Here is a 22,585-nt window from a genome sequence, read left to right as displayed (position 1 = left end):
AAAGAAAGCAAAGAAAAGGAGGAAAAGGAGGGAAAGAGGGAAGGAAAGCAAAGGGGGGAAAAGGCAAAAGAGGGAAAGAAAGCAAAGGCAGGGGGAAGGGAAAGGAGGGAAAGAAAGCAAAGGAAAAGGAGGGAAAGAAAGCAAAGGAAAAGGAGGGAAAGAAAGCAAAGGAAAAGGAGCGAAAGAAAGCAAAGGGGGGGAAGGGAAAGGAGGGAAAGAAAGCAAAGAAAAGGAGGAAAAGAAGGGAAAGAGGGAAAGAAAGCAAAGGGGGGAAAGGGAAAGGAGGGAAAGAAAGCAAAGGGGGGGGAAGGAAAAGGAGGGAAAGAAAGCAAAGGGAAAAAAAGGAAAAGGAGTGAATGAAAGCAAAAGGGGGGAAAGGAAAAGGAAGAAAAGACAGCAAAGGGGGAAAAAAGCAAAAGGAGGAAAAGAAAGCAAAGGAAAAAGAAAAGGAAAGGAGGAAAAGCAAGCGAAAGAGCTGATAAAGTGCCTGGCTCCAATACAGGAGACATATCATTACCATATGATCTAATGTGGGTGTCAGCCTGGATTGTGTTCATTGAGAGAAACCTTAGTTTTTAACTGTGCTATGGAATAGAAGCAGGAGGGTTTTCCACCAAGTGACAGTCACTGAGCTGAACTTACCCCCTCCTCCTTTCCACACCTGCAAAGTCCTCTCTCTCTCTCTCTCTCTCCCTCTCTCTCTCTCTTTTTTTTTTTTTTTTTGGTGCCTTTTTTTTTTTTCCTTTTTTTTTTTTTTTTTTTTTGCCTGGCTTGAATATTTAGTTTAATTACATCTCAGCTTTGAGAGCTCCTGTTGCAAATCCCTGGATTAAAAGGTATGGTTTTCAGTCATTCTCCTCGACTCTGCCGCGCTAACAAAACTCCAGGGCAAGTCTCCGGGGCAAGAAGTAGCTGAATTTGAAAGGGGGAAAGCAAGTTTCGAGAAGTCCTGCTGGCTGTTTAGCAGCCTGAAGCTCTGCATCCAGCACTTTTGTTCCTGGGGAAGAGGAGAAGGCATTCTCCAGGACGCTGCAGATTTCCCACTGTTTGTTTGCCTGCTCTATCTCTTGTTTGGATTTGTAGAAGCGCTGCTGTGGTCCTTTCTATTTGCCTTACTGTAAACTTTCCTCCTTTTTTCCCCCCCTTTGCAGCAGCAGCAGCAGCAGCAGCCCTTACATTCTCTGCTTGCAGAGAGAGGGTAGAAACTGAGTTGTTACGTTCCTCTTTTAAGCTGCACTCTGTGAGTTTCCTCTCCTTTCATTCGGATTGCTTCAGCTAGGGTCTGCCTATGAGTGAATGTATTTGATTTCAGGTTTAAACCCCCCAATTTCTGCAGCAGATAAAAGGGGCTCAGTGCACGGCTTTGAAATGTTAGCTCCACGCTACAGCACAGGAACGAGGGGCTCTCCTTTAACTCTCGCTTGAAACTCTCACTTAGAGGAAGCTTCTATGAATGGAATAAACAGAAGAGCAAATTCCTGGAGGAGAAAACTCCTGTTAGGAGAGTTTGAATCTCTTGGGGCAACTTTTGTACGTGCATGTTGAGACTTTATTGCAGAAAGATGGGTAAGGTATTAAAGTGTTGGGTAAGATATTTGAGTAACGGGTAAGATGTTTTAGTAGTGGCTAAAATGTTTCAGTAGTGGCTAAAACATTTCAGTAGGGGCTAAAGTGATTCAGTAGGGGCTAAAATGTTTCAGTAGGGGCTTAAATGTTTTGATAGTGGCTAAAGTGTTTCAGCAGTGTCTAGGGTGTTTCAGCAGGGGCTAAAATGTTTCAGTAGTGGCTAAAAAGGTTCCATAGTGGCTAAAATGTTTCAGTACTGGCTAGAATGGTTCAGTAGTGGCTAGAATGGTTCAATAATGGCTAGAATGTTTCAGCAGTGGCTCAAATGGTTCAATAGTGACCAGGATGTTTCAGCAGAGGCTAAAATGGTTCAATAGTGGCTAAAATGGTTCAGCAGTGGCTAGAATGCTTCATCAATGGCTAAAAAGGTTCAGTAGTGGCTCGAATGTTTCATCAGTGGCTAAAATGGTTCAGCAGTGGCTAGAATGTTTCAGCAGGGGCTAAAATGGTTCAATAGTGGCTAGAATGTTTCATCAGGGGCTCAAATGGTTCAGCAGTGGCTAGAATGTTTCATCAGGGGCTCAAATGGTTCAGCAGTGGCTAGAATGTTTCATCAGGGGCTCAAATGGTTCAGCAGTGGCTAGAATGTTTCAGCAGTGGCTAAAATGGTTCAGCAGTGGCTAGAATGTTTCAGCAGGGGCTAAAATGGTTGAGCAGTGGCTAGAATGCTTCATCAATGGCTAAAAAGGTTCAATAGTGGCTAGAATGTTTCAGCAGGGGCTAAAATGGTTCAACAGTGGCCAGAATGTTTCATCAGTGGCTCAAATGGTTCAGCAGTGGCTAGAATATTTCAGCAGTGGCTAAAATGGTTCAGCAGTGGCTAGAATGTTTCAGCAGTGGCTAAAATGGTTCAATAGTGGAAAAGTTGCTTTGATTTTGTTGTCCTTTTTGAAACGGCACACATTGCTTCACTTGGTCTTGGTGGCATTTTGAGAGATTTCTGACAGTAGGTGAGCTAATAAGCAACTAATGGAAACCTCAGCATTAAGCTGAAGTGACAAGAAGACCACCAGTACAGCAGTGACGTGAGCTGCTGAAGCCTGTTGCCAGTGGTATTTGAGACTGGAAATGTGGCCAGATCTATGCTATAGTTTCCTCTGTTTGTGGAAAAGTCTTCCTCAGTGTAAACACATCATTAAAGCAAATTTAACCAGCTAGGTCCTGCAGACATAAATATTGTGTCATAGACCTTTAAGAATTCCCATTTTTTTTTCTCTCATACTTTTTCCCCCCCTCCTCTTATATTTTTTTCTCCTTTTACATTTTTCTCCCTTCTTACAACTCTTCTCTTCTCCTTTTCTTTCTCTTACACTTTTCCCTTCCTTTTACATTGTTCTCCTCGTACATTTTTGGTCCCACTTATGCATTTTTTTCCGCTGTTACATTTCTGTCTCCTCCTATATTTTTCCTCCTCTGGCAGTTTTTCCTCCTCTAATTTATTTTATTGTTCCTCCTCTCATTTTGTGTTCCTCCTCTCATTTTGTTTTCCTCCTCTCATTTTGTTTTCCTCCTCTTATCCTGTTTTTCCTCCTCTTATCCTTTTTTCCTCCTCTTATCCTTTTCCCTCCTATCTTTTTTCCTCCTCTTATCTTTCTCTCTCCTCTTATAATTTTCCCCCTCCTCTTATCACCTTTTCCCCCTCCTCTTATCACCTCTTCCCCCTCCTCTTATCATCTTTCCCCCTCCTCTTATCAACTTTCCCCCCTCCTCTTATCATCTTTTCCCCCTCCTCTTATCATCTTTCCTCCCTCTTCTTATCATCTTTCCTCCCTCTTATCATCTTTTCCCCCTCCTCTCATCATCTTTTCCCCCTCCGTTCATCATCTTTCCCCCCTCCTCTCATCATCTTTTCCCCCTCCTCTTAATCTTTTTCTGTGCATGCAATGCAAATATTTCTTCCCAGTTGAGTTTTGTGTATGCATTTTTCTCTGTTTATGCTCTTTTACATGTGCAAACAATAGGAGCAGAGTATGCATAGGAACAAAGATATGCAGACACATACCTGTTCCTCTTTCCTGATTAATATGCAGCTTGTGTCTGCTATTTTCTCTGCTTTGTCCTCAGATTAGATCCTTGATAGCCTTTGTTGTCCTACACTTTTCCTTTAGACACAGCTTCAGCTGGTTTTGTTCCAGTTTTGACAAAGCAGGGCCCAAAGTAAAAGGCCTACTACAGGATTTAACTGAGATAAATGAAGTCATCCAAATTAGCTTGACCCAGAAGTGTGAAGGCACTTCCAAAATGTCTTTGTATCATTTTTGGGAGGGGGTTGTGCAGGGTAGTAATTTACCTCCAGGATAAGATCCTGATCACACACTCTTGAGGATGGGAAGACACTGGAATAGGTTGCCCAGGGAGGTTGTGGATGTCTCCTCCCTGGAGGTGTTCAAGGCCAGGTTGGATGAAGCCTTGAGCAGCCTGGGCTGGTGGAGGTGTTCCTATGTGCAGGGATATCCTCAGCCAGATCAGGTTGCCCACAGCCCTTTTGAGCCTCAACCTGAAGACCTCCAGGGATGGGGCATCAGCTGGACAACCTGTTGCAGTGTTCCACCACCCTCATGGCGCAGACCTTGTTCCTAACATCCAGTCTAAATATACTCTTATCTAATTTCAAACCATTTCCCTTTGTCCTGTCACTGCAGGCCTTTGCAAACAGTCCCTCTGCAGCCTTCCTGTAGCCCTTTTTCAAGTACTGGAAGGCTGCTCTGAGGTCTCCCTGCAGCCTTCTCTTCTCCAGGCTGAACAACCCCAGCTCCCTCAACCTGTCCTGGTAGGAGAAAAAGCATTAATCCCAGCTAGGACCTAGAGAAGACATTTCAGAAGCTGGCAAGTGGACATTTTGCCTTTGTCAGAAGGAGAAACTTCTGATTTCAGGACTTTTAAGAAAAGGCTCCTGACTAAATGAGAAGTTCATCTTTCTGGCACTTGGCAACTTGAAAGCAGCTTTCTTACTGACTTACTTTTTTTCTGTGGGTTGTTTATGGATCCATGAGGGTTTGTAAAAGATCAGTTTCCTTACAGACAATAAATTAATGCTAAAGGAAAATAATGCTCAGAAAACTGATCTCCACAGCCTTGGTACAAAACCTGCCAACAGCTGGGGTGCAGTTTCCACTCAGTGAATATGCAAGGAGTCAAAATCCATCTAGGGCTAGATCCTGAGAAGACAGCTTGAAGAAGTTGTCCTTCTTAATGTCCTTAGCAAAATATACTTGTGTGAGGTTGCTCCTCAGCATGAAATCCTGCAGGAGGAAACCTTGAAGTCCCATCAGAAAGTGTGCTGGAAACTCCACAAGCATCAACTAAAACGTGCAAAGGAGAGGATTGTCAGGGTGAATTCTTTGCTATCATAAAATCCCCTGGCCAAAAAAAATGTGGAAAGCAAGCCCAGAATATCCAATGGAACACCACATTGTATTCCATTTTATTGTGCTGTTTAAGAAGTATAAGTTCATTGCAGCAACCAAAGACTTTTCCCTTCTCTCTCTCCCCCTCTCTGCCCTGTCACTAGATCCTACTCTTTCTCAGTCAGGCTGTAATCTAAAACACACAGCAAGCTGGCTCTTAAATATATATATCTATATAATACATACATATATATATATAAAATACATAAATACATTTCTCAAGTCATGAAATACTGCACCAGAATGAGTTTGGGAACCTCAGGTTCCTCCCCAGGGGACAAGCAGCTCCTTGCTATGAAACAAATGCTAATGAAATGTAATCGACTGTGACGTTGGCAGGACATAGACCCATGGAAAATGTGGCTTATTGTTTTGACTGTTTTGCATGACAAAGTTGTCAGCACTGCCTGTCCTCAATGACTGTTACTCCAAGGATGCAAACAGATGTGTTTACAGTTGCCTTTAAAGTGCTTTGTAAGGACAACAACAACAACAAACCCCTATTGACCAGCAGTTCCTGAGCTCCTATCACATAACTGTCCTATTTTCCACAGTTCAGTTTTCATTTATTGGAAGGAACAGTTATGCAATTGGTGGATGTGCTGGACCTCCTCCAGCAGGAACTGTGCAGCTATGGGATGCTGCTGCTTTGGTTGTAAATCTCCTGCTTTGATCCCTAGGTCCTGCCCAGAATCGATGAACTAAGCCATGAAGCTGGCTCTTTTCTTCATCCTGCTACTGCCAACGTGCTTGGCCAAGCCCTTCCACCAGCAAGGCCTCTTTGACTTTATGCTGGAAGATGAAGGCTCAGCTGATTTGCCTTCAACAGACGATTTGGTCATGTCTGGATTTGGACCAGTGTGCCCCTTCCGCTGCCAGTGCCATCTCCGCGTGGTGCAGTGCTCTGACCTAGGTAAGCCCGAGACCATCTCTGCAGGATTTATGTTTGCAGTCTAGCCAGGGCTCTGCAGCTGGGATGTTGTGTCTTTAATCTCTCTGGGAAAATTCTGGTGGCTTTAAAAAGCCCAACCCTTGGGCAGCCTCACTTCCTTGCTCAGGGAATTAGCAGCGTTCATGTGGTGAGCAGGGACTGCTGCTGCTGCTTCCCTCTGCACGGCGAAGAAAGTCAGGTTCTGGGAGACAGGAGAAGAGAATTCAGAACCAGGTCTAGGTGACCACAGTGAGAGCCAGCAAGTAATTAAGAAGTGGCAGGAAAGCCTCCAAGAAAAGGGGAGATTGGAACATCTGTGGGGGAGGAAAGGCTGAGAGTCCTGAGGCTGTTCAGCCCTGGAGAAGGCTGAGAGGGGATCTAATTGATGTTAGAAATATCTGAAGGGTGGGTGTCAAGAAGCAGGGGCCAGGCTCTTATCATTGATGTTCTGTGACAGGGCAAGGGGCAATGGATACAAACTGGAACCCTGGAGGTTCCACCTCAATTCCTTTGGTGTGAGGCTGCTGGAGCCCCACAGCAGGCTGCCCAGAGAGGTGTGGAGCCTCCTTTCCTGGAGTGTTTCAAGACCCATCTGAGTGGTTTCCTGTGTGACCTGCCCTAGGTGCTCCTACTTTGGCAGGGGGTTTGGACTGGCTGATCCCCAGAGGTCCCTTCCAACCCCTACCATTCTGTGATTCAATGATTCCATGTGAGGCTGCTATGCCCTCCCAGTCTGCTACTGGGATTTTGTCAAGGAAATATGCATTCTCTTAACTGGAATGGACTGTGGAAGGGGGCCACAAAGCCCTGACAAGGTGGGCATTTGTTGTGATCACACACCAAGTTTGGTTGGTGTCTTTAGTGTATATCCTAGGTAGGTGCATTTCATTCCTTCCTTGGAAGGCCACAGATTTCTCTCACAGAAAAAGAGACTTTCCAAGGCTGTTGCTTCACATGCCTGTTCAATGAATTCAAGTGAGGTGAGGTGTGTGGATGGAAACACTTCAAATGGTTCTAAACTGCATAGCCCAAGCTGTAAGACTCTTAATCATACTGCTTACTAGCATAGAAATCATCACTTTTCCATTGCAATACAAGAGCTTGGAATAACCAGCTCTGAATCATATATACTGGAACCAGCTCCTTGGAGCCAAGAGTTTGGAAGCACTCCAAAACAATGAACGCATTTTGGAGCTCCTTATTAAAAAAGAAGGGAAAAAAATCTTTCTTAGACACTGTTCAAGCTGAAACCATGAGAACCTGTCTCACAAAGTGCCCTTCCTCCCTCCTCACATCCCCTGTCAGAGCAGCAGGCTGCCAAGCCATGGCTGCCATGCCTGTAGTTGACTTTCCCATGCAGAATTCTCCAGTCATGAAGATGACTTCAGGGGGACCGCTCTTGGTCTCAGCCAGAATTGTTCAGTCTAAGCCAGTGTGCAGTACAGAAAATCAGTTCCAGTTGGGTTTGTTCACAAGGAAGTCAGGCAGTTTATTCAGGGGACAGACAAATAACTTCTCTTATGATTTTAGAGAGCAAATTGTGGGTTTTTTGTTAAGTAACAAGCTTCTCTCAGCTGTTTAAATGTCTAGCTGGGTGTTTCTAGTTCCCTGTGCCATAGCTTCAGCTTTGATAGCTGTGCTGTAGGATTAGCTTCCAGCCTGGTGAGGAGGAGGCTCCGGGAGACCTTAGAGCATCCTTCCAGTCCCTGAAGGGGCTACAAGAAGGATGGAGAGAGACTGTTTGCAAAAACCTGCAGTGACAGGACAAGGGGCAGTGGCTTCAAACCATTTAGGTTGCATGTGAGGAAAATATTTTTTACTATGAGGGTGGTGGAACACTGGAACAGGTTGCCCAGGGAGGTGGTTGAGGCCCCATCCCTCAACAGGGCTCTGGGCAACCTGGTCTAGTTGAGGATGTCCCTAGACCTCCCACCAGTCCAGGTTGCTCAAGGCCTCATCCAAACTGGCCTTAATCTAGATGAGGATGTCTCTGCTGACTGTGGGGAGTTTGGACTGGATGAGCTTTGGAGTTGCCTTCCAACCTCCAGGGATGAGGCTTCCACCACCTCCCTGGGCAACCTGTGCCAGGCTCTCACCACCCTCATGGGGAAAACCTTCTTCCTAACAACCAATCTCAATCTCCCCACTTCTAGTTTTGCTCCATTCCCCCCAGTCCTATCACTCCCTGACACTCTCAAAATTCCCTCCCCAGCTTTCTTGTAGCCCCCTGCAGATACTGGAGGGCCACAGTTTGGGTGATAGACAGTAGCAAACAGGGAGCAGGGAGTGGGGAAGAGGCTGCTCCACATGCCATGAGAGCATTGGGTTTGATTGTTGTTAAACTGGCTCATGCTGATGGAATTCAAGTTATTTGGGGAACTTGTCCCCAGTCTGCTTCAATTCTGCAGAATGTAAGGAGCTAAGGAGCTTTCACTTGGGAAAAAAAAGAAGTAGAGATAGCTGCACAGGGACCCTTTGTTGCTCTACAGCCTACTGCTTCTGGGTTCCTGGAGTCCTCATCCTGGTGAAGAGACTCAGAAAATGCAGCAATTAAGCCCCCAGGACTGTGTTTCTCTGCTAATTTTGAGAGGGCTGATAAGAAAGAGATCTATTTTGAGCTCAGTGGAAAGCCAGAGGCTGCAGACACTGCCATGAAAAGGTTGTGCTTTTTGAAGTGGCTGGGATGATAACATCCAGCCTCTGGGCATGAAGGAAGAGATGATATCTCCCAGGGCTTAAAATATGCAGCCCTGGAACAAAAAAAGAAAGCATAATTCCCTGGCAGAGCTCAAGCAAGTAATAACCATGTGAGTTCCTGACCATGGAGGGTGGAGAGACACTGGAATGAGTTGCCCAGAGACTTGTGGCTGCCTCTCGCCCTGGAAGGGTTTTAGAGCAGGCTGGATGAGGCTGTGAGCAACCTGGGCTGGTAGAAAGTGTCTAGTAGAAGGGGTTGGAACTATGTGGTCTTGAAGGTTCCTTCCACCTCAAGCCATTCTATTTATGACTCTCCATTCTATGATTGATCCAGAGTTCACCAGCCTTGCCATGAGGTTTGATCCATCCTTGTCAGGTGTGACTGTGGCAACCCCTGATGGGTTGTGGCCCAAGTGGGAGGCTCACCAGGGTGCAGGTTCCATGGCCACCCCTGTGGGCAGGGACAGGACTGCTGTGTGTGCAGCCTTCTTGCAGGCAAATCTCCCCCTGCTCTCCCCTCTGCCCCCTGCTCTCCCCTCTGCCCCCTGCTCTTCCCTCTGCCTCCTGCTCTCCCCTCTGCCCCCTGCTCTCCTCTGTTCTGCCCTTGAGTTTATTTCTGAGTCTCAGACAGGGGCAAGGTCAGATTTACCTACTGACTTGAGGAAAGCCAGGAGCTGGCCCCAGGAACTCAAACTGTTGTTGAAGGCTGTGGAGGTCCTGCCAGGATGACCCTAGCACACTCCTGGGCTGTGGGGTGAAGGGTGCTTGGGAAGGCAGTGTGCACACAGGAGCCATGCAACCCATGACAGTTCCATTTCTCTGCTAGCCATCACCTCTCCATTCAGCTCCAGGTGCTTCCAACTCAACTAAATTAGCTTCCATGGCACCTCGTCCCATGGGCACTAACTGAAGGAAACTTGCAGGCAATTAGAAGAGTCCTCCCAGGGATATGTTAAAAGCTCACTAAAACCAATTCCCATGTAGGGAAGTGGAAATCTGGATCAGGACCCCTCCTACTACACAGTCTCTGGGGTGGAAGGAGAGCTCTTTGCAGCCCCCAGCCCCTGGATACTGAGGGCATGCCCAGAGCAAGGCAGGTGAAGGATCCTGACGTGGGCTGCTTGTGTCTCCTCTTCCTCACCATGCTTCCTTTTGTGCCCAAAGGGACATTTGCTCTTTGTAAAGCCCTGCTGCTTAAGGAAAATGCCAAGTGAGCTACAGGAATAAACTCCAGGGGAACCATCACATCCAGGGGCCAGAGATCAGCTTTAGCCCCTTGTGTGGTGAGCACTGGAGGGGAAGAATAAAAGCAAATAACAACAACATTTAATAAAAACACTGAGGGGAAAAACATTTTGCCCAGTGGTCCAATTACAGCCTTGTCAGCTGAATTCCTGTGCTGCTCAGCTCCAGCCCCATCTTCCTAAGCACATAGCTCAGAATTCATTTCTTGTGCCTCCAAGCCAAGAGCTGAGTTAGCAGGAAGCAGAAGGCTCCCTTCTCACACCCCAAAGAAGAATCCTCTCTGAGCTGTGGTTGCTGACAGCTCCAGAGCAGAGCCCCAGGTGCCTGCCTGCTCTGAGGTGCATTGTCTTGGTGCTACAGGCTCGAGGGGCTCAGCAAGGAAGGCCACCACAGTCTCAAGCTGTGCCAGGGGAAGTTTAGGCTGGAGGTGAGGAGAAAGTTCCTCCCAGAAAGAGTCATTGGCCACTGGGATGTGCTGCCCAGGGAGGTGGTGGAGTCACCATCCCTAGAGGTGTTCAAAAGAGGCTTAGATGTGGCACTTGGAGCCATGGTTTAGTTGTCAGGAGGTGTTAGGTATTAGGTAATAGGTTGGACTTGATGATCTCTGAGGTCTTTTCCAACCTGGTTGCTTCTGTGATTCTATGATCTTTATTGTTGCCTCTTCTGAACCTGCCTCCTGTTGCCAAAAGGGAGCCACAGCTTCACTTTCCGAGCATGGCTCAGCAGAAGGCATTGCTGTGCTAGAGCCAGACTCTATCCACAGGGACCACAAACATTCACAGATTGCATCAGGTTGGAAAGGATCCTCAAAGGTCATCTTGCCCCGCCCCAACTTGCAGGGAGAAGGGAAACCTCCAACTAGAGTAGGTTGCTCAGGATCACATCAAGTCTGATCTTGAGTATCTCCAGGGATGGAGTCTCAACCACACCTCTGGGCAACCTGTTCCAGTGTTTCACCACTCTCATTGTGGAGAACTTCCTCCTGATGTCCAACCTAGCTCTTCTCTGCTCCAGTTCCAAACCCTTGTCCCTGCTCCTATCCCCACAGCCCCTTCTGAACAGTCCCCCCCCAGCCTGCCTGGAGGTCACTCAGATACTGAAATGTAGTTACAAAGTCTCTCCAGATCCTCCTCTTCTCAAGGCTGAACAGCCCAAACTCTCCCAGCCTGTCTTCATACCAGAGGTGCTGCTGCCCTGTGGTCATGTTCATGGCCCTCCTCTGGACCTGCTCCAGCAGGCCCATGTCCTCTTTTCTTGGGGTCCCACAGGTGGACACAGTACTGCAGGTGAGGTCTTACCAGAGCACAGGGGCAGAACCAACTCTTGTCGTGCTGGACACACTTCTTTTGATGCAGCCCAGGCTGCCACTGGCCTTGTTGGCTGCAAGTGCCCACTGCTGGCTCCTGTCCAGCTGCTCACCTCCCAGCACCCCCAAGTCCTTTTCTGCAGGGCTGCTCTGAACTTCATCACCCCCCAACCTGTCCTAGGTGCAGGACCTTGCACTTTGCCCTACTGAACCTCACGAGATTCTCCTCAGCACATGTCTCCAGACTGTCCAGGTCCCTCTGAATGGCACCTGTCCTGTCCTTCCATCTTACCAAGTGCACCACTCAGGCTTGGTATCATCTGCAAACTTGCTGAGAGTGCAAGCATCTTCTTTATTTATGAGCACCCACTGCAGCTGGGGAGTAGCTGATCTAGCTGGTCAGGGGCTGCTCTTCATGTTCTAAACCAATAAATACAGGGAAGAGGAGCAGTCTGTTGGCCAAGCCTTGGAACAGCCCTAGCAAGGATTAATTGTGCCATTTAAAGACTCATCCTCCCAAAGGGAGGCTCAAGACAAGGTTCCTCCCAGAGCTCTCTGGTAGCAGGAGGACACATGAGCGATTACTCAACCCTGCAGCAGATGCAGAATGCTCCAGAAGTACATTCAGAGGAGGTGGTCAGGGCTTTGTTTCCACTTCAGAGAACTCTGCCAGCCCCTTATGAAGTGAGCAGTGTTCTGCAGGGTGCAATGAGATCACCTCCCCTGGAGGCTTCACAGGATGCAGGGAGGTCCCTCCAGCCCTCTTGCTAGGAACATCGATGGAGGTTTTGTGGTCTCCCAAAGGTGTGTGAGAGATGGATGTCAGTAACCAAAGCTCAAGCAGTGCTACAGCTCAAATTTAGCTCTCAGCTCAGAAATGCAGGGGTTCTCCAGCTGTGAAAGGAAGGAGGGTGCCTTACAGCTCAGCATGGGTGTTGGAGGGTGTGCTGGAAAAGCACTTGGAGGTCAGTGGGTGAGAAGCTCACAGATAGGTAAAGAATAAAGGAATGAAAGGTAAAAAAAAGGGGGAAAAAGTAGAAGGATCTGGTATCTGAACACAGGCAGTGTCTAACCTGCATTAACTGCTGGCTTTTCAATACCTGACCCATTGATTTGTGGGCAAAAGCTGATGAATCTCACTGTCTAAAAGCTCCCAGGAACACCTGAAAGCTCAGCTGCTGATCATGATTCCATGTGGGAACCTCAAGTCTCATTACACAGCAAAATATCTCCTTTAGGATCTGCCTTGATTTGGACTCCTGCTGTCAGCATCAAATCTCTTTCAAGAGAATAATATGAACCTCATTGGTGATCAGTCTCAGTTGTTTCATGAGTTCAGGAGAGCAGAGGATTACTTCATGTGATGCACTTCATTTCAGAATCCTTGCCATTATATGAATCATGGAGTGGTAGGGAATGGAAGGGATCTCTGGAGATCACCCAGTCCAACCCCCCTGCCAAAGCAGGATCTCCCAGGGCAGGTCACACAGAACACAACCAGCTGGCTCTTGAAAGTCTCCAGAGCAGGAGACTCCACAACCTCTCTGGGCAGCCTGCTCCAGGGCTCCAGCACCCTCACACCACAGAATTTTTTCCTCATGTTGAGGTGGATCTTCCTGTGTTCCAGTTTGTGCCCACTGCTCCTTGTTCTGTCACAGGACAGCACTGACCAGAGCCTGGCCCCTTCTTGACACCAACCCTTCAGATCCCCTCTCAGCCTTCTCTTCTCCAGGCTCTCAGCCCCAGGGCTCTCAGCCTTTCCTCATCACGCAGATGTTGCAGTCCCTTCAGCATCCTCACAGCCTCCATTGGACACTCTGCAGTAGTTCCCTGTCCCTCTTGACCTGGGAAGCTTCAAGAGAAGGCTGGGAGGGGATCTGAGCAATGTTTACAAATATCTGAGGGGTGGGAGTCAAGCAGCAGGGGCCAGGCCCTTGTCACTGGTGTCCTGTGACAGCACAAGGGGCAATGGGTACAAACTGGAACCCAGGGAGCTCCACCTCAACATGAGGAAAAACTTACTTGGCTTTGGCACTGTGGAAAATGGTTTAATGGCCATGGTGGTGTTAGGTTGGCTGCTGGACTTGAGCATCTTGGAGGATTTTTCCAACAACCAAAGCAATTCTGTGATTCAATGAACATGGATTGGAACATCTTGGGTTGTCAAGAGAAGCTGTAACAGAGATTACTTTTAAAAGGAGAGAAGATTTCAGATTCAGGAAAGGAAGAAAGGAAGAAGCAACTTAAGAACTGAATGAAAATCTTACTGTTTTCAAGGCTAGGGGGTGACATTTATTCTCTTTTCTATGTTCTTTGAGTCTGAGAGAGCTGGGTTTGGTCTGCCTTGAGAAAGGAAGGCTTAGGGAAGACCTTATTATTATGGACTTGTGCATAAGAGGTGGCTCCCAGGAGGATGGAGACTCCCTTTGTACCAGGAGTCCCATGGAGAAGACAAGAGGTGATGGGGACAAGTTACTGCTGGGGAGATTCCCAGTGGGCTCCAGAGGAAAATTTTTCACCATGAGAACAGTTAGAGAGTGGAATCATCTCCCAAGGGAAGTGGAGCATTCCCCTACACTGGACAGGTTTACAACTCAGCTTGGCAGTGTGCTGAGCCAGCTCACTGCAACTTTACTATCACCTAGAAAGATTGGACCAGATGGTTCTTGAGGTCCCTTCCAAGCTGGCATTCTGTGAATCCTATGGCAGCAAGTGTAGATCTTCCAGGCTGGAACTGGTTATTGCAGTGAAGGCTGCCCTGGGGAAGGTCTGTCCCTCAATAGCTAACAAAATAAACAGGCAGCAACCCCAAAAGTATGTAAGAGTGCAAGGCTATGTATACCACACACCATCTAGCAGGGAGAGAGAGTGACAGGACTGCAGACTCCTCCATTCCCTCCCATTGCCTATGAGGAGAGGCTGAGGGAGCTGGGGTTGCTTAGTCTGGAGAAGAGGAGGCTCAGGGGAGACCTTCTTGCTCTCTGCAACTCCCTGAAGGAGGTTGTAGCCAGCTGGGGGTTGCTCTCTTTTCCCAGGCAACCAGCACCCCAACAAGAGGACACAGTCTCAAGCTGTGCCAGGGGAGGTTTAGGCTGGAGGTGAGGAGAAAGTTCTTCCCAGCAAGAGAGATTGGCCATTGGGATGTGCTGCCCAGGGAGGTGGTGGAGTCCCCATCCCTGGAGGTGTTTAGGAAGAGCCTGGATGAGGCACTTGGTGCCATGGTTTAGTTGATGGGATGGTGTTGGGTGGTAGGTTGGACTGGATCATCTCAAAGGTCTTTTCCAACCTGGTTAGTTCCATTCCATTCCATTCCATTCCATTCCATTCCATTCCATTCCATTCCATTCCATTCCATTCCATATATTCTTCACTCTGTGAAGACACAGTCCCAGCAGCTCCTTCCATTGTTTGCTTGCAGAAAAGCAGGTTGGAAACAATCCTACATTTAGGGGAGAAAAGAAAAGAAGAAAACTAACCCAAAAAGTCCCTGTTATGTTTAGAAGGACCCAAAATAACCAGAAACATATCTCTGCCCTCAGGTCATAATCAAGGCAGGGCTGTGCAATGACCATGTGGTCAGAACAGGAAGGGGTAAGTTTACATGAAACCAGAGAAGATCTCTCCCCCTACCAATGACTCTTCATGGCTGCTGCAAGATGTTAGTGCTAATTAGGGTAAATGTTAGAGATTAAGGGAGCCAGCCTGAAATTGTCATCTGTTGCCTGCTGCTTGAACTGCAGATCAGGCAAACATCAACTGATCAAAGATGATTGGAGGGCTGGAGCACCTCTCCTGTGAGGACAGGCTGAGAGAGCTGGGGCTGTTCAGCCTGGAGGATGGAAGGCTCCAGGGAGGGCTCAGAGCAGCATCTCAGTATCAGAAGGGGACCTACAGGCAGGCTGGGGAGGGACTGTTGAGAAGGGGTTTTAGAGGTAGGACAGGGAGCAATGGTTTGAAACTGGAGTAGGGCAGATTTAGGTTGGAAATTAGGAGGAAGTTCTGCACAAGGAGAGTGGTGAAGTACTGGGAGAGGCTGCCCAGGGATGTGCCCTGGAGACATTCAAGACCAGACTTGGTGTGTCCCTGTGCAGCCTGATCTAGCTGGGAGGTGTCCCTGCTGACTGCTGGGCCAAGATGAGCTTTGAGGGTCCCTCCTAGCCCACTGCAATCTGTGAATCAGTTTCTATTACTCCAAAAGATCATTCAAAACATAACTTGTGAGAGAACTTGGACTTTTCCTGGGCACTGGCAAGCTCTCTCCTGCCTACTTGTAAACCACTTGTAAGAAACCAACGTTTCACCTTAATGCATGAGTACTCAGGGGTAGGAAGGAGGTCTGCTTTGCATCCTCTCTGCCTCAAGCCATTCTGCACAGGGTGCTGGCAGACTGCAGGTATCACACAGGACAGCTGCTGCTCTCGGTGGAGATGTTTTGTGTCTGTAACCATGACAGTGGGAAATGCAACACTGATGACTCTAGGAGTGGAGGAAACTCTTACTTGGTTCTTTGCCCCTAAATACTTCAATCTCTGAACTCTGCTGCTTATTTTAGAATAGTTATTCTGCCTTCCTAAAATGCTTCAGTGCCCCTTAGCAAAGTATTAACTAGTGGACAGCAAGTCCTCCACAGGACAGCAATGTGCCCTTGTGGCCAAGAGGGCCAAGGGCATCCTGATATGCATTCAGTGTAGCCAGCAGGTCTAAGGAGGTTCTCCTGCCCCTCTGCTCTGCCCTGGCAAGACCACAGCTGCAATACTGTGTCCAGCTTTGGGCTCCCCTGTTCAAGAAAGACAGAGACCTGCTGGAGAGAGTCCAGTGGAGAGCTGTGAGGATGATGAAGGGGCTTGAACATCTCTGCTATGAAGAAAGGCTGAGAGCCCTGGGGCTGTTTAGCCTGGAGAAGAGAAGGCTGAGAGGGGAACTGATCCGTGTCTCTAAGTGGGTGGGTGTCAAGGTGGAGGTGCCAGGCTCTTTCCAGTGGTGTCCAGTGGTAGGACAGGGAACAATGGGTACAAACTACAACCCAGGAAGTTCCACCTCAACATGAGAAGAAACTTCTTTACCATGAGGGTGCTGGAGCCCTGGAGCAGGCTGCCCAGAGAGGCTGAGGAATCTCCTTCTCTGGAAGCTTTCCAAACCCACCTGGATGTGTTCCTGTGGGACCTGCCCTAGCTGCTTCTGCTTTGCCAGGGGGGTTGAACTCAATGTTCTCTGGAGGTCCCAGCAACAGAACAAGAGGACACAGTCTCAAGTTGTGCCAGGCTGGATATTAGGAAGAAGTTTTTCATAGAGAGATTTGCCATTGGGCTGTGCTGCCCAGGGAGGTGGTGGAGTCACCACCCCTGGAGATCTTCAAGAGAAGATCTGCCTTGGTGTAGTTGATTGGATAGGGCTGGGGGATAGGTTGGGCTGGATGATCTTGGAGGTCTCTTCCAACCTGGTTGATTCTGTGACTCTAACCCCTACCATTCTGTGATTCTGTGACTGCAAACCTTTACAATCAAAACCCAGAAAGGACACAGCAGTTGCCTGCTTTTCAGTTTCAAGGGCTGACCAGAAGTTGTTTGATTTTCAGCTTCAGGAATAGACCATTACTGTTAGGAATTAGGTTTTGGAGCCAGGAGGCTGTATCTATCTGTACCCAAAAAAAATGTGACTAGGGCTCCAAAGTAATTCATAACATCTGTAGCTTGCAAGGATCTGTTGTGCTTCGAAATGTGTGCTCATTACACAGAGTGGGTGGAAGTGGAAAAGAGCAGCTCAAGCTATCCCTTCAGCTTGAAGCCTTTGCTGGGGATTCCAGCCCAGTGCAATCTGTGAATCTCTGCTTTTCTACTTCATAATAATGAGAGAATTATGCCATAATTATTGTGCCTGAATTTCACACAGGATGCAGCAGGGTGGGAGGGACCCTCAAAGGTCATCTTGCCCAACACCCCTGCAGTCAGCAGGGACATCTTTAACTAGATCAGGTTGCTCAGGGCCACATCAAGTTTGACCTTGAATATCTCCAGGGTTGGGGACATCTCCAAGGATGGAAACTTGTTTCTGTTTTCCCCTGTTCCTCTCCCTGTGCTAATGTCTGAGGGAGCAAAACCAGTCCAGTGTAGCAACGTTATCAGTAGCTCTACCTTTGTGAGAGGCCACCTCAGCAGGGGATGGAGATCATTTTCTCATCCTTTCCTGTGGGAAGGGTCAGAAGCCTACAAAAATAACAACCTGTGGTTAAAACAAGTCCAAGATGGATCTTACTGGCAGATGAGACCAAAAAGCAGGGGAGGAAGGGGGGGGGAATAAAAGTCTGACAAATGGTTGTGAATCATCTTTAAGAAGATGTATTTTAAGAGTTTCATGGGCTCCAATGGGCACAGCTCTTTTTATACCTCTTAGGGGGAAAACAAACAGCACTGCTGATCTCCTAGCAAGCCAGGGCAAGGGGGAAAACAAACTCTTACTTTGAAAGTGGGAGAGAGGAGGCAGCTGGGTGGCTGTTTCTCTGCAGAGAAAGACAATTGTTTCTTATTTTATGGATGGTAGGATGCAAATAATGAACACTGCTATTTGAACATCACACACACACACAGAGCAGAGAACAAATTTCCAGTAAATACTGAAGCACATAGCCTGGGAAAGCATCAGGGAACTTTTCTAAGTCAAAGCATTCAAAACTGAATTAAGCTCCTTGCTCTGCTTCCAGAAACCAGCCCTTGAGTCCTGTTATTTTCCATGACTTAAATATCCCGACCCCATAAGCTTGCCATCTGCCTCCTTCACCCCAGAGTCCACTCAGAGCCTTGCTAAGGGCTTACACCCCCAGGAGGGCTGCTGCCTGTCGGTGGGATGAGGCAGAGCTGGGCTTTGGAGCAGGGGAGAGCACCCAGCAGCGTGCAGAGGCGACGCAGGCAGCTGCTGGAGAGGCTGCTCCATGGATGATCAGGGTTGGGAATTACATGCAGCGCAGCCCAAATTCCTCAGCTGGCAGCAGCTGTTTGTGGAAACTGAAGGAGTCTTGAAAAGAGCCCCATTTTATGGCCCCTGTGATAATAATCCTGAGTGTTGCAATATAATAACACATGTAGCTGAGCTACGCTGCTCAGATGTCTTCCTGCCTTTTGGCCCCTTCTCTCCAGCTGGGGAAGGGAAGGGTTCTCCAGAAGAATAAGCCCCATCCCTGCTTGTTGTAAGCTGGATAAATAGAGGGAGGGGGGTGGGAAACACCCAAAATACTCCAAACAAACAAAGAAAGGGGGAAAGAAAAAAATACCAAGCCACAAGCTGCGTTGTGTTGTTCAAGTGGTTCAGAATTGGCACTGCTCACATAGGATTATGTTGGCTCTGTGGTCTCAGAGCCTTGCAAAGATGCAATTCTCAGGGAAGTGTCCTCATCCCTGGGCTGCAGACTCAGACTCCCATTTGCTTAGTCTCCCTCCCTGGCCCCATAAATCTTGCATTCCTTTTCTGCCTAGTCGTATGGCTTGAGCAGAAGGATGGCTCCCTGCCAAGCTGCAGAGGAACTTGTGCCTCTCACTTCTGAGAAACTGGAGTAAAACCCCTTCAGAGCAAGGAGGGCTCAAAAGCCACCCTCACCCTTCTCCTTTTGTAGGTTAAACAGTTCCACAGCCACTTGGTCACAGCTCCTGCAGCTGGGCGAGCTGCTCCCTCAGCTGCAAAAGTAACAAAGGCTGTCTTGTACCCCCAGACCCCAACCTCCCTCAGTCCCTCACACTGCTCCTGAATCCTTGCTCCATCTCCTACACCTGTTTGGCTGCCTCAGTGGCAGCCTGCTGCTGGGGCTGGTGCTCCACAGATGGCTAACCATTGAGTGATAGTCTCTCAGGGACTGCAGAAGGGCTGAATGATACCAGCTTTGTCTCTTTGCCTGATGTCCAGTCTCCTACTACCAGAGAATCACAGAACTGAGATCACTGAGTCCAACCAGCAACCCAACACCACCATAGACATTAAACCCTGTCCCCAGGTGAAGACCTCCAGGGATGGGGACTCCACCACCTCCCTGGGCAGGCTGTGCCAATTCCTGACCACTCTTGCAGCAAAGACATTTTTCCTCCTCTCCATCCTAAGCCTCCCCTGGCACAATTTCAGGCCATTTCCTCTCTCTCTGTCTCCTGATACTAGGGAGAAGAGCCCAACCCCCACCTCACTCCAACCTTCCAGGGAGCTGTGGAGAGCAATGAGGTCTCCCCTCAGCTACTCTGCCCCAAGCCTGTAGTGTTGCTTGTGGGGTTGTTGTGAGCCAAGTACATATCCATCAGCCTGCTGAGCAATAGAGCCTTCTCTCCTCAAGTGCTTGGACCTTCTGATCTCAAAGGTCTCTTCCAGCCTCAACAGTTCTATGCTTCTGTGAGGTGAGGCTGTCACAGCTACCCAGCCTGACACCCTAATTTCCTTAAGAAACTGGGGGGTGGGGGTGGGGAAATTACACTCCACACAGAGAGGATCCCACAGAGACCAACCTGATTTCTGCAGAGGTACTTTTGTCACTATCCTCCCATTAAGGATGGATTCCAAGGTCTTTTAACCTCCCTCCACTAAATATCTCCTAGGAGCCTGTAGATGAGCCTCTCAGTGCTGCCACAAGTGAGCCTGAGCTCTTAGCTGTAGGAGGGAAATCTGTTGATGATCCAGGGATGAGCAGGGACATCTCCACCTGGATCAACTTGCCCAGAGCCCAGTCAAGTTTAACCTTGAATGCCTTCATGGATGGAACCTCCCCTACATCCCTGGGCAACCTCTTGCACTATCTCACTACCTGAAGAACTTCCTCCTTATGCCCAGCCTGAATAAAGCTGGGCTTTTGAGTACCATAATTTCCATTACACTGCCATCATTTCTAGGCTCTGTCTAAACATGGAATTGGGAGGGGTAGAGCTTTACCATTTCTCCTTATTTCTCTACAAGCAGTGGATTTTAAAAGGTATTTACCCACTGAAATGATAACTGGCAACAGTTTTGTTCAGCCAAAAGAGCCAGGGGAAAAAAAAAGAGCATTTTCAATCTAACAGGCATGGCAAAAGCAGAAGGATTTAAGTCTTTAATCACTTCTAAGTTAATGCTTCACAACCTGAAATATCAGTTCTAAGTTGATCTTAGGAGCCTGAAATATCAGTTCTAAGTTGATCCCAGGAGCCTGAAATATCAGTTCTAAGTTAATGCTTCACAACCTGAAATATCAGTTCTAAGTTAGTCTTAGCAACCTGAAATGTCAGTTCTAAGTTAGTTTTAGGAGCCTGAAATATCAGTTCTAAGTTAGTCTTTGCAACCTGAAATGTCAGTTCTAAGTTGATCCTTGGAGCCTGAAATATCAGGTCTAAGTTGATCCCAGGAGCCTGAAATATCAGTTCTAAGTTAATGCTTCACAACCTGAAATATCAGTTCTAAGTTAGTCTTTGCAACCTGAAATATCAGTTCTAAGTTAATCTTAGGAGCCTGAAATATCAGTTCCAAGTTAATGCTTCACAACCTGAAATATCACTTCTAAGTTAGTCTTAGCAACCTGAAATATCAGTTCTAAGTTAGTTTTAGGAGCCTGAAATATCAGTTCTAAGTTAGTCTTTGCAACCTGAAATATCAGTTCTAAGCTGATCTTAGGAACCTGATATATCAGGTCTAAGTTAATGCTTCCCAACCTGAAACGTTCCCAGGAGCCTGAATCTATTCACATCAAAAGGCAGACAGCTAGGAGAGATGCTTTTTCATATGGCTTTTGTAAGAAGGAAGCTTCAATGAGTAGAAAAATCCCAGCCAGGAGCTGGAATCCGTGAGTAAACTGTTCTTCAAATGATTGAGAAGTGACTCAGTTGACATTTCCCAACACCACTTCCCCTTTCAGTTGGTGTTGCATCAACTTCACTGGAAAGCAGAGGCAGGCACTGGAAGGCAGTCATACTGTACAGGATGGTTTCAGAAGTGTGTGGCACTCCCAGGGCTTTCTCAGAAGTGAGTAGCTCCTCTCCAATCTGCACAGGCTCCCAGACAGAGGAATCCAGGGATTCTCCTGGGAATCAGTAATTCTATCCCGGGAGCCAAGAGCCATTTCAGCTTCTAGGATTACAATCTTCTTGACTCAGCTCAAACCCTGTCATGCTCTCATGTTAGTTCAAGCTCCTCCATTCATCTCAAGTCACTGTCTGCTGACCTGTCCTGACTTGAGCAGTTTGAAGGTTTGCTCTGCAGGCACTGAATCTCCAGCACAGGAACTGATTTGCGCTGCACCAATGCTCCTCCTACCTCTTTCCATCTGTAGATGCACCTGGGCCTGCAAGCTGAAGCACAGCTCTTGAAGGCAGCACAGATGTGACAAGTGGTGAAACACTTGGATCCAGTCCACACCTCCTAAGCACTTTAGTCTTGCTGATGTAACCAGGCAGTGTCCAGGTTCATCCACTTGTAAACCCTCCCTCCACTGGAGAGCTGGTGCAGCTTTCAGCTGGAGGATGTACTAAACACTGCTCATTGCTCTCTCTGACCTGGAGGATGTACTAAACATTGCTCATTGCTCATCCTGACCTCTCTAGAGTTTATGGTCAAGTTTTGTAGTACTTAACGTTAGAATAATGCTCTTTATGTAGGTGTAAAGGGTTACAAATGCCTCATTGCTCCCTACTACTCCCTGAAAGGAGGTTGCAGTGAGATGGGGGTTGGGCTCTTCTCACTAGGATCACATGATGAAGAGGAAATGGCCTGAAATTGTGCCAGGAGAGGGTTAGGTTGGAGAGGAGGAAAAATGTCTTTGCTGCAAGAGGGGTCAGGGATTGGCAGAGGCTGCCCAGGGAGGTGGTGGAGTCCCCATCCCTGGAGGTGTTCGAGGAATGTGTGGCCATGGCACTTTGGGATGTGGTTTAATGGCCATGGTGGGGTTGGGTTGCTGCTTGGACTGGGTGATCTTAGAAGGCTTTTCCAACCCAAATAATTCCCTGATTCTCTGATCAAGCCTTTCAATATTAGGAAGTGCACATTAGTGGAGATCTAGTGGAGGTGCAAATACTGAAATGAATCCTGGCACAGATGGTCAGGGCACAATTCTGTGATTCTATCTGAAGCTTGACATGCACAGTTGGAAATGTGCTTTGAAGATTCATCTCTGGCAAATTGTCCCTTCAGTGGCAACACAAAGTGTACTCCAAGAGCATCACATGAGGCACAGCTCTACTGCTCTGGTGTGCCCTAATTTCTGCTGTCAGCACTTGTTTACAGGCACCAGCCTGGTAATATGAGTGCTCTGACAATCAGGACTGAGTGGTGTTACTCTGCACACAAATAACTTGCAGCTGGTGTTGTATTTACCTGTGGAAAATGCTCCACAAGTTGCTAGACTGTAAGAAGTCCTTGTTACAAAATGATGGCCTTGAGGAA

General features: G+C 47.8%; 1 protein-coding gene across 2 annotated transcripts in view; it reads left to right on the top strand.

Annotated features, from left to right (window-relative positions):
- The first annotated feature begins 571 nt into the window (after positions 1-571).
- Positions 572-22,585, top strand: part of DCN (decorin) — a 44,433-nt gene continuing 22,419 nt past the window's right edge. The window contains exons 1-2 of one of the 2 annotated variants that reach the window (XM_068142823.1): positions 572-836; positions 5,714-5,946. In XM_068142823.1, coding sequence (XP_067998924.1) covers positions 5,742-5,946 — 205 coding nt within the window. In that variant the 5' untranslated portion in view covers positions 572-836; positions 5,714-5,741. Of the gene's footprint in view, positions 837-1,172; positions 1,241-5,713; positions 5,947-22,585 lie in introns of those variants that run through there. The other variant, XM_068142824.1, reaches the window with a different exon arrangement.

Source organism: Melanerpes formicivorus, unplaced genomic scaffold (genome assembly GCF_026170545.1).
Source record: "Melanerpes formicivorus ecotype bairdi unplaced genomic scaffold, bMelFor1.0.p_v2 SCAF_8, whole genome shotgun sequence".
NCBI classification, from domain to species: domain Eukaryota; kingdom Metazoa; phylum Chordata; class Aves; order Piciformes; family Picidae; genus Melanerpes; species Melanerpes formicivorus.
This window is presented reverse-complemented; position numbering and strand designations above follow the sequence as displayed.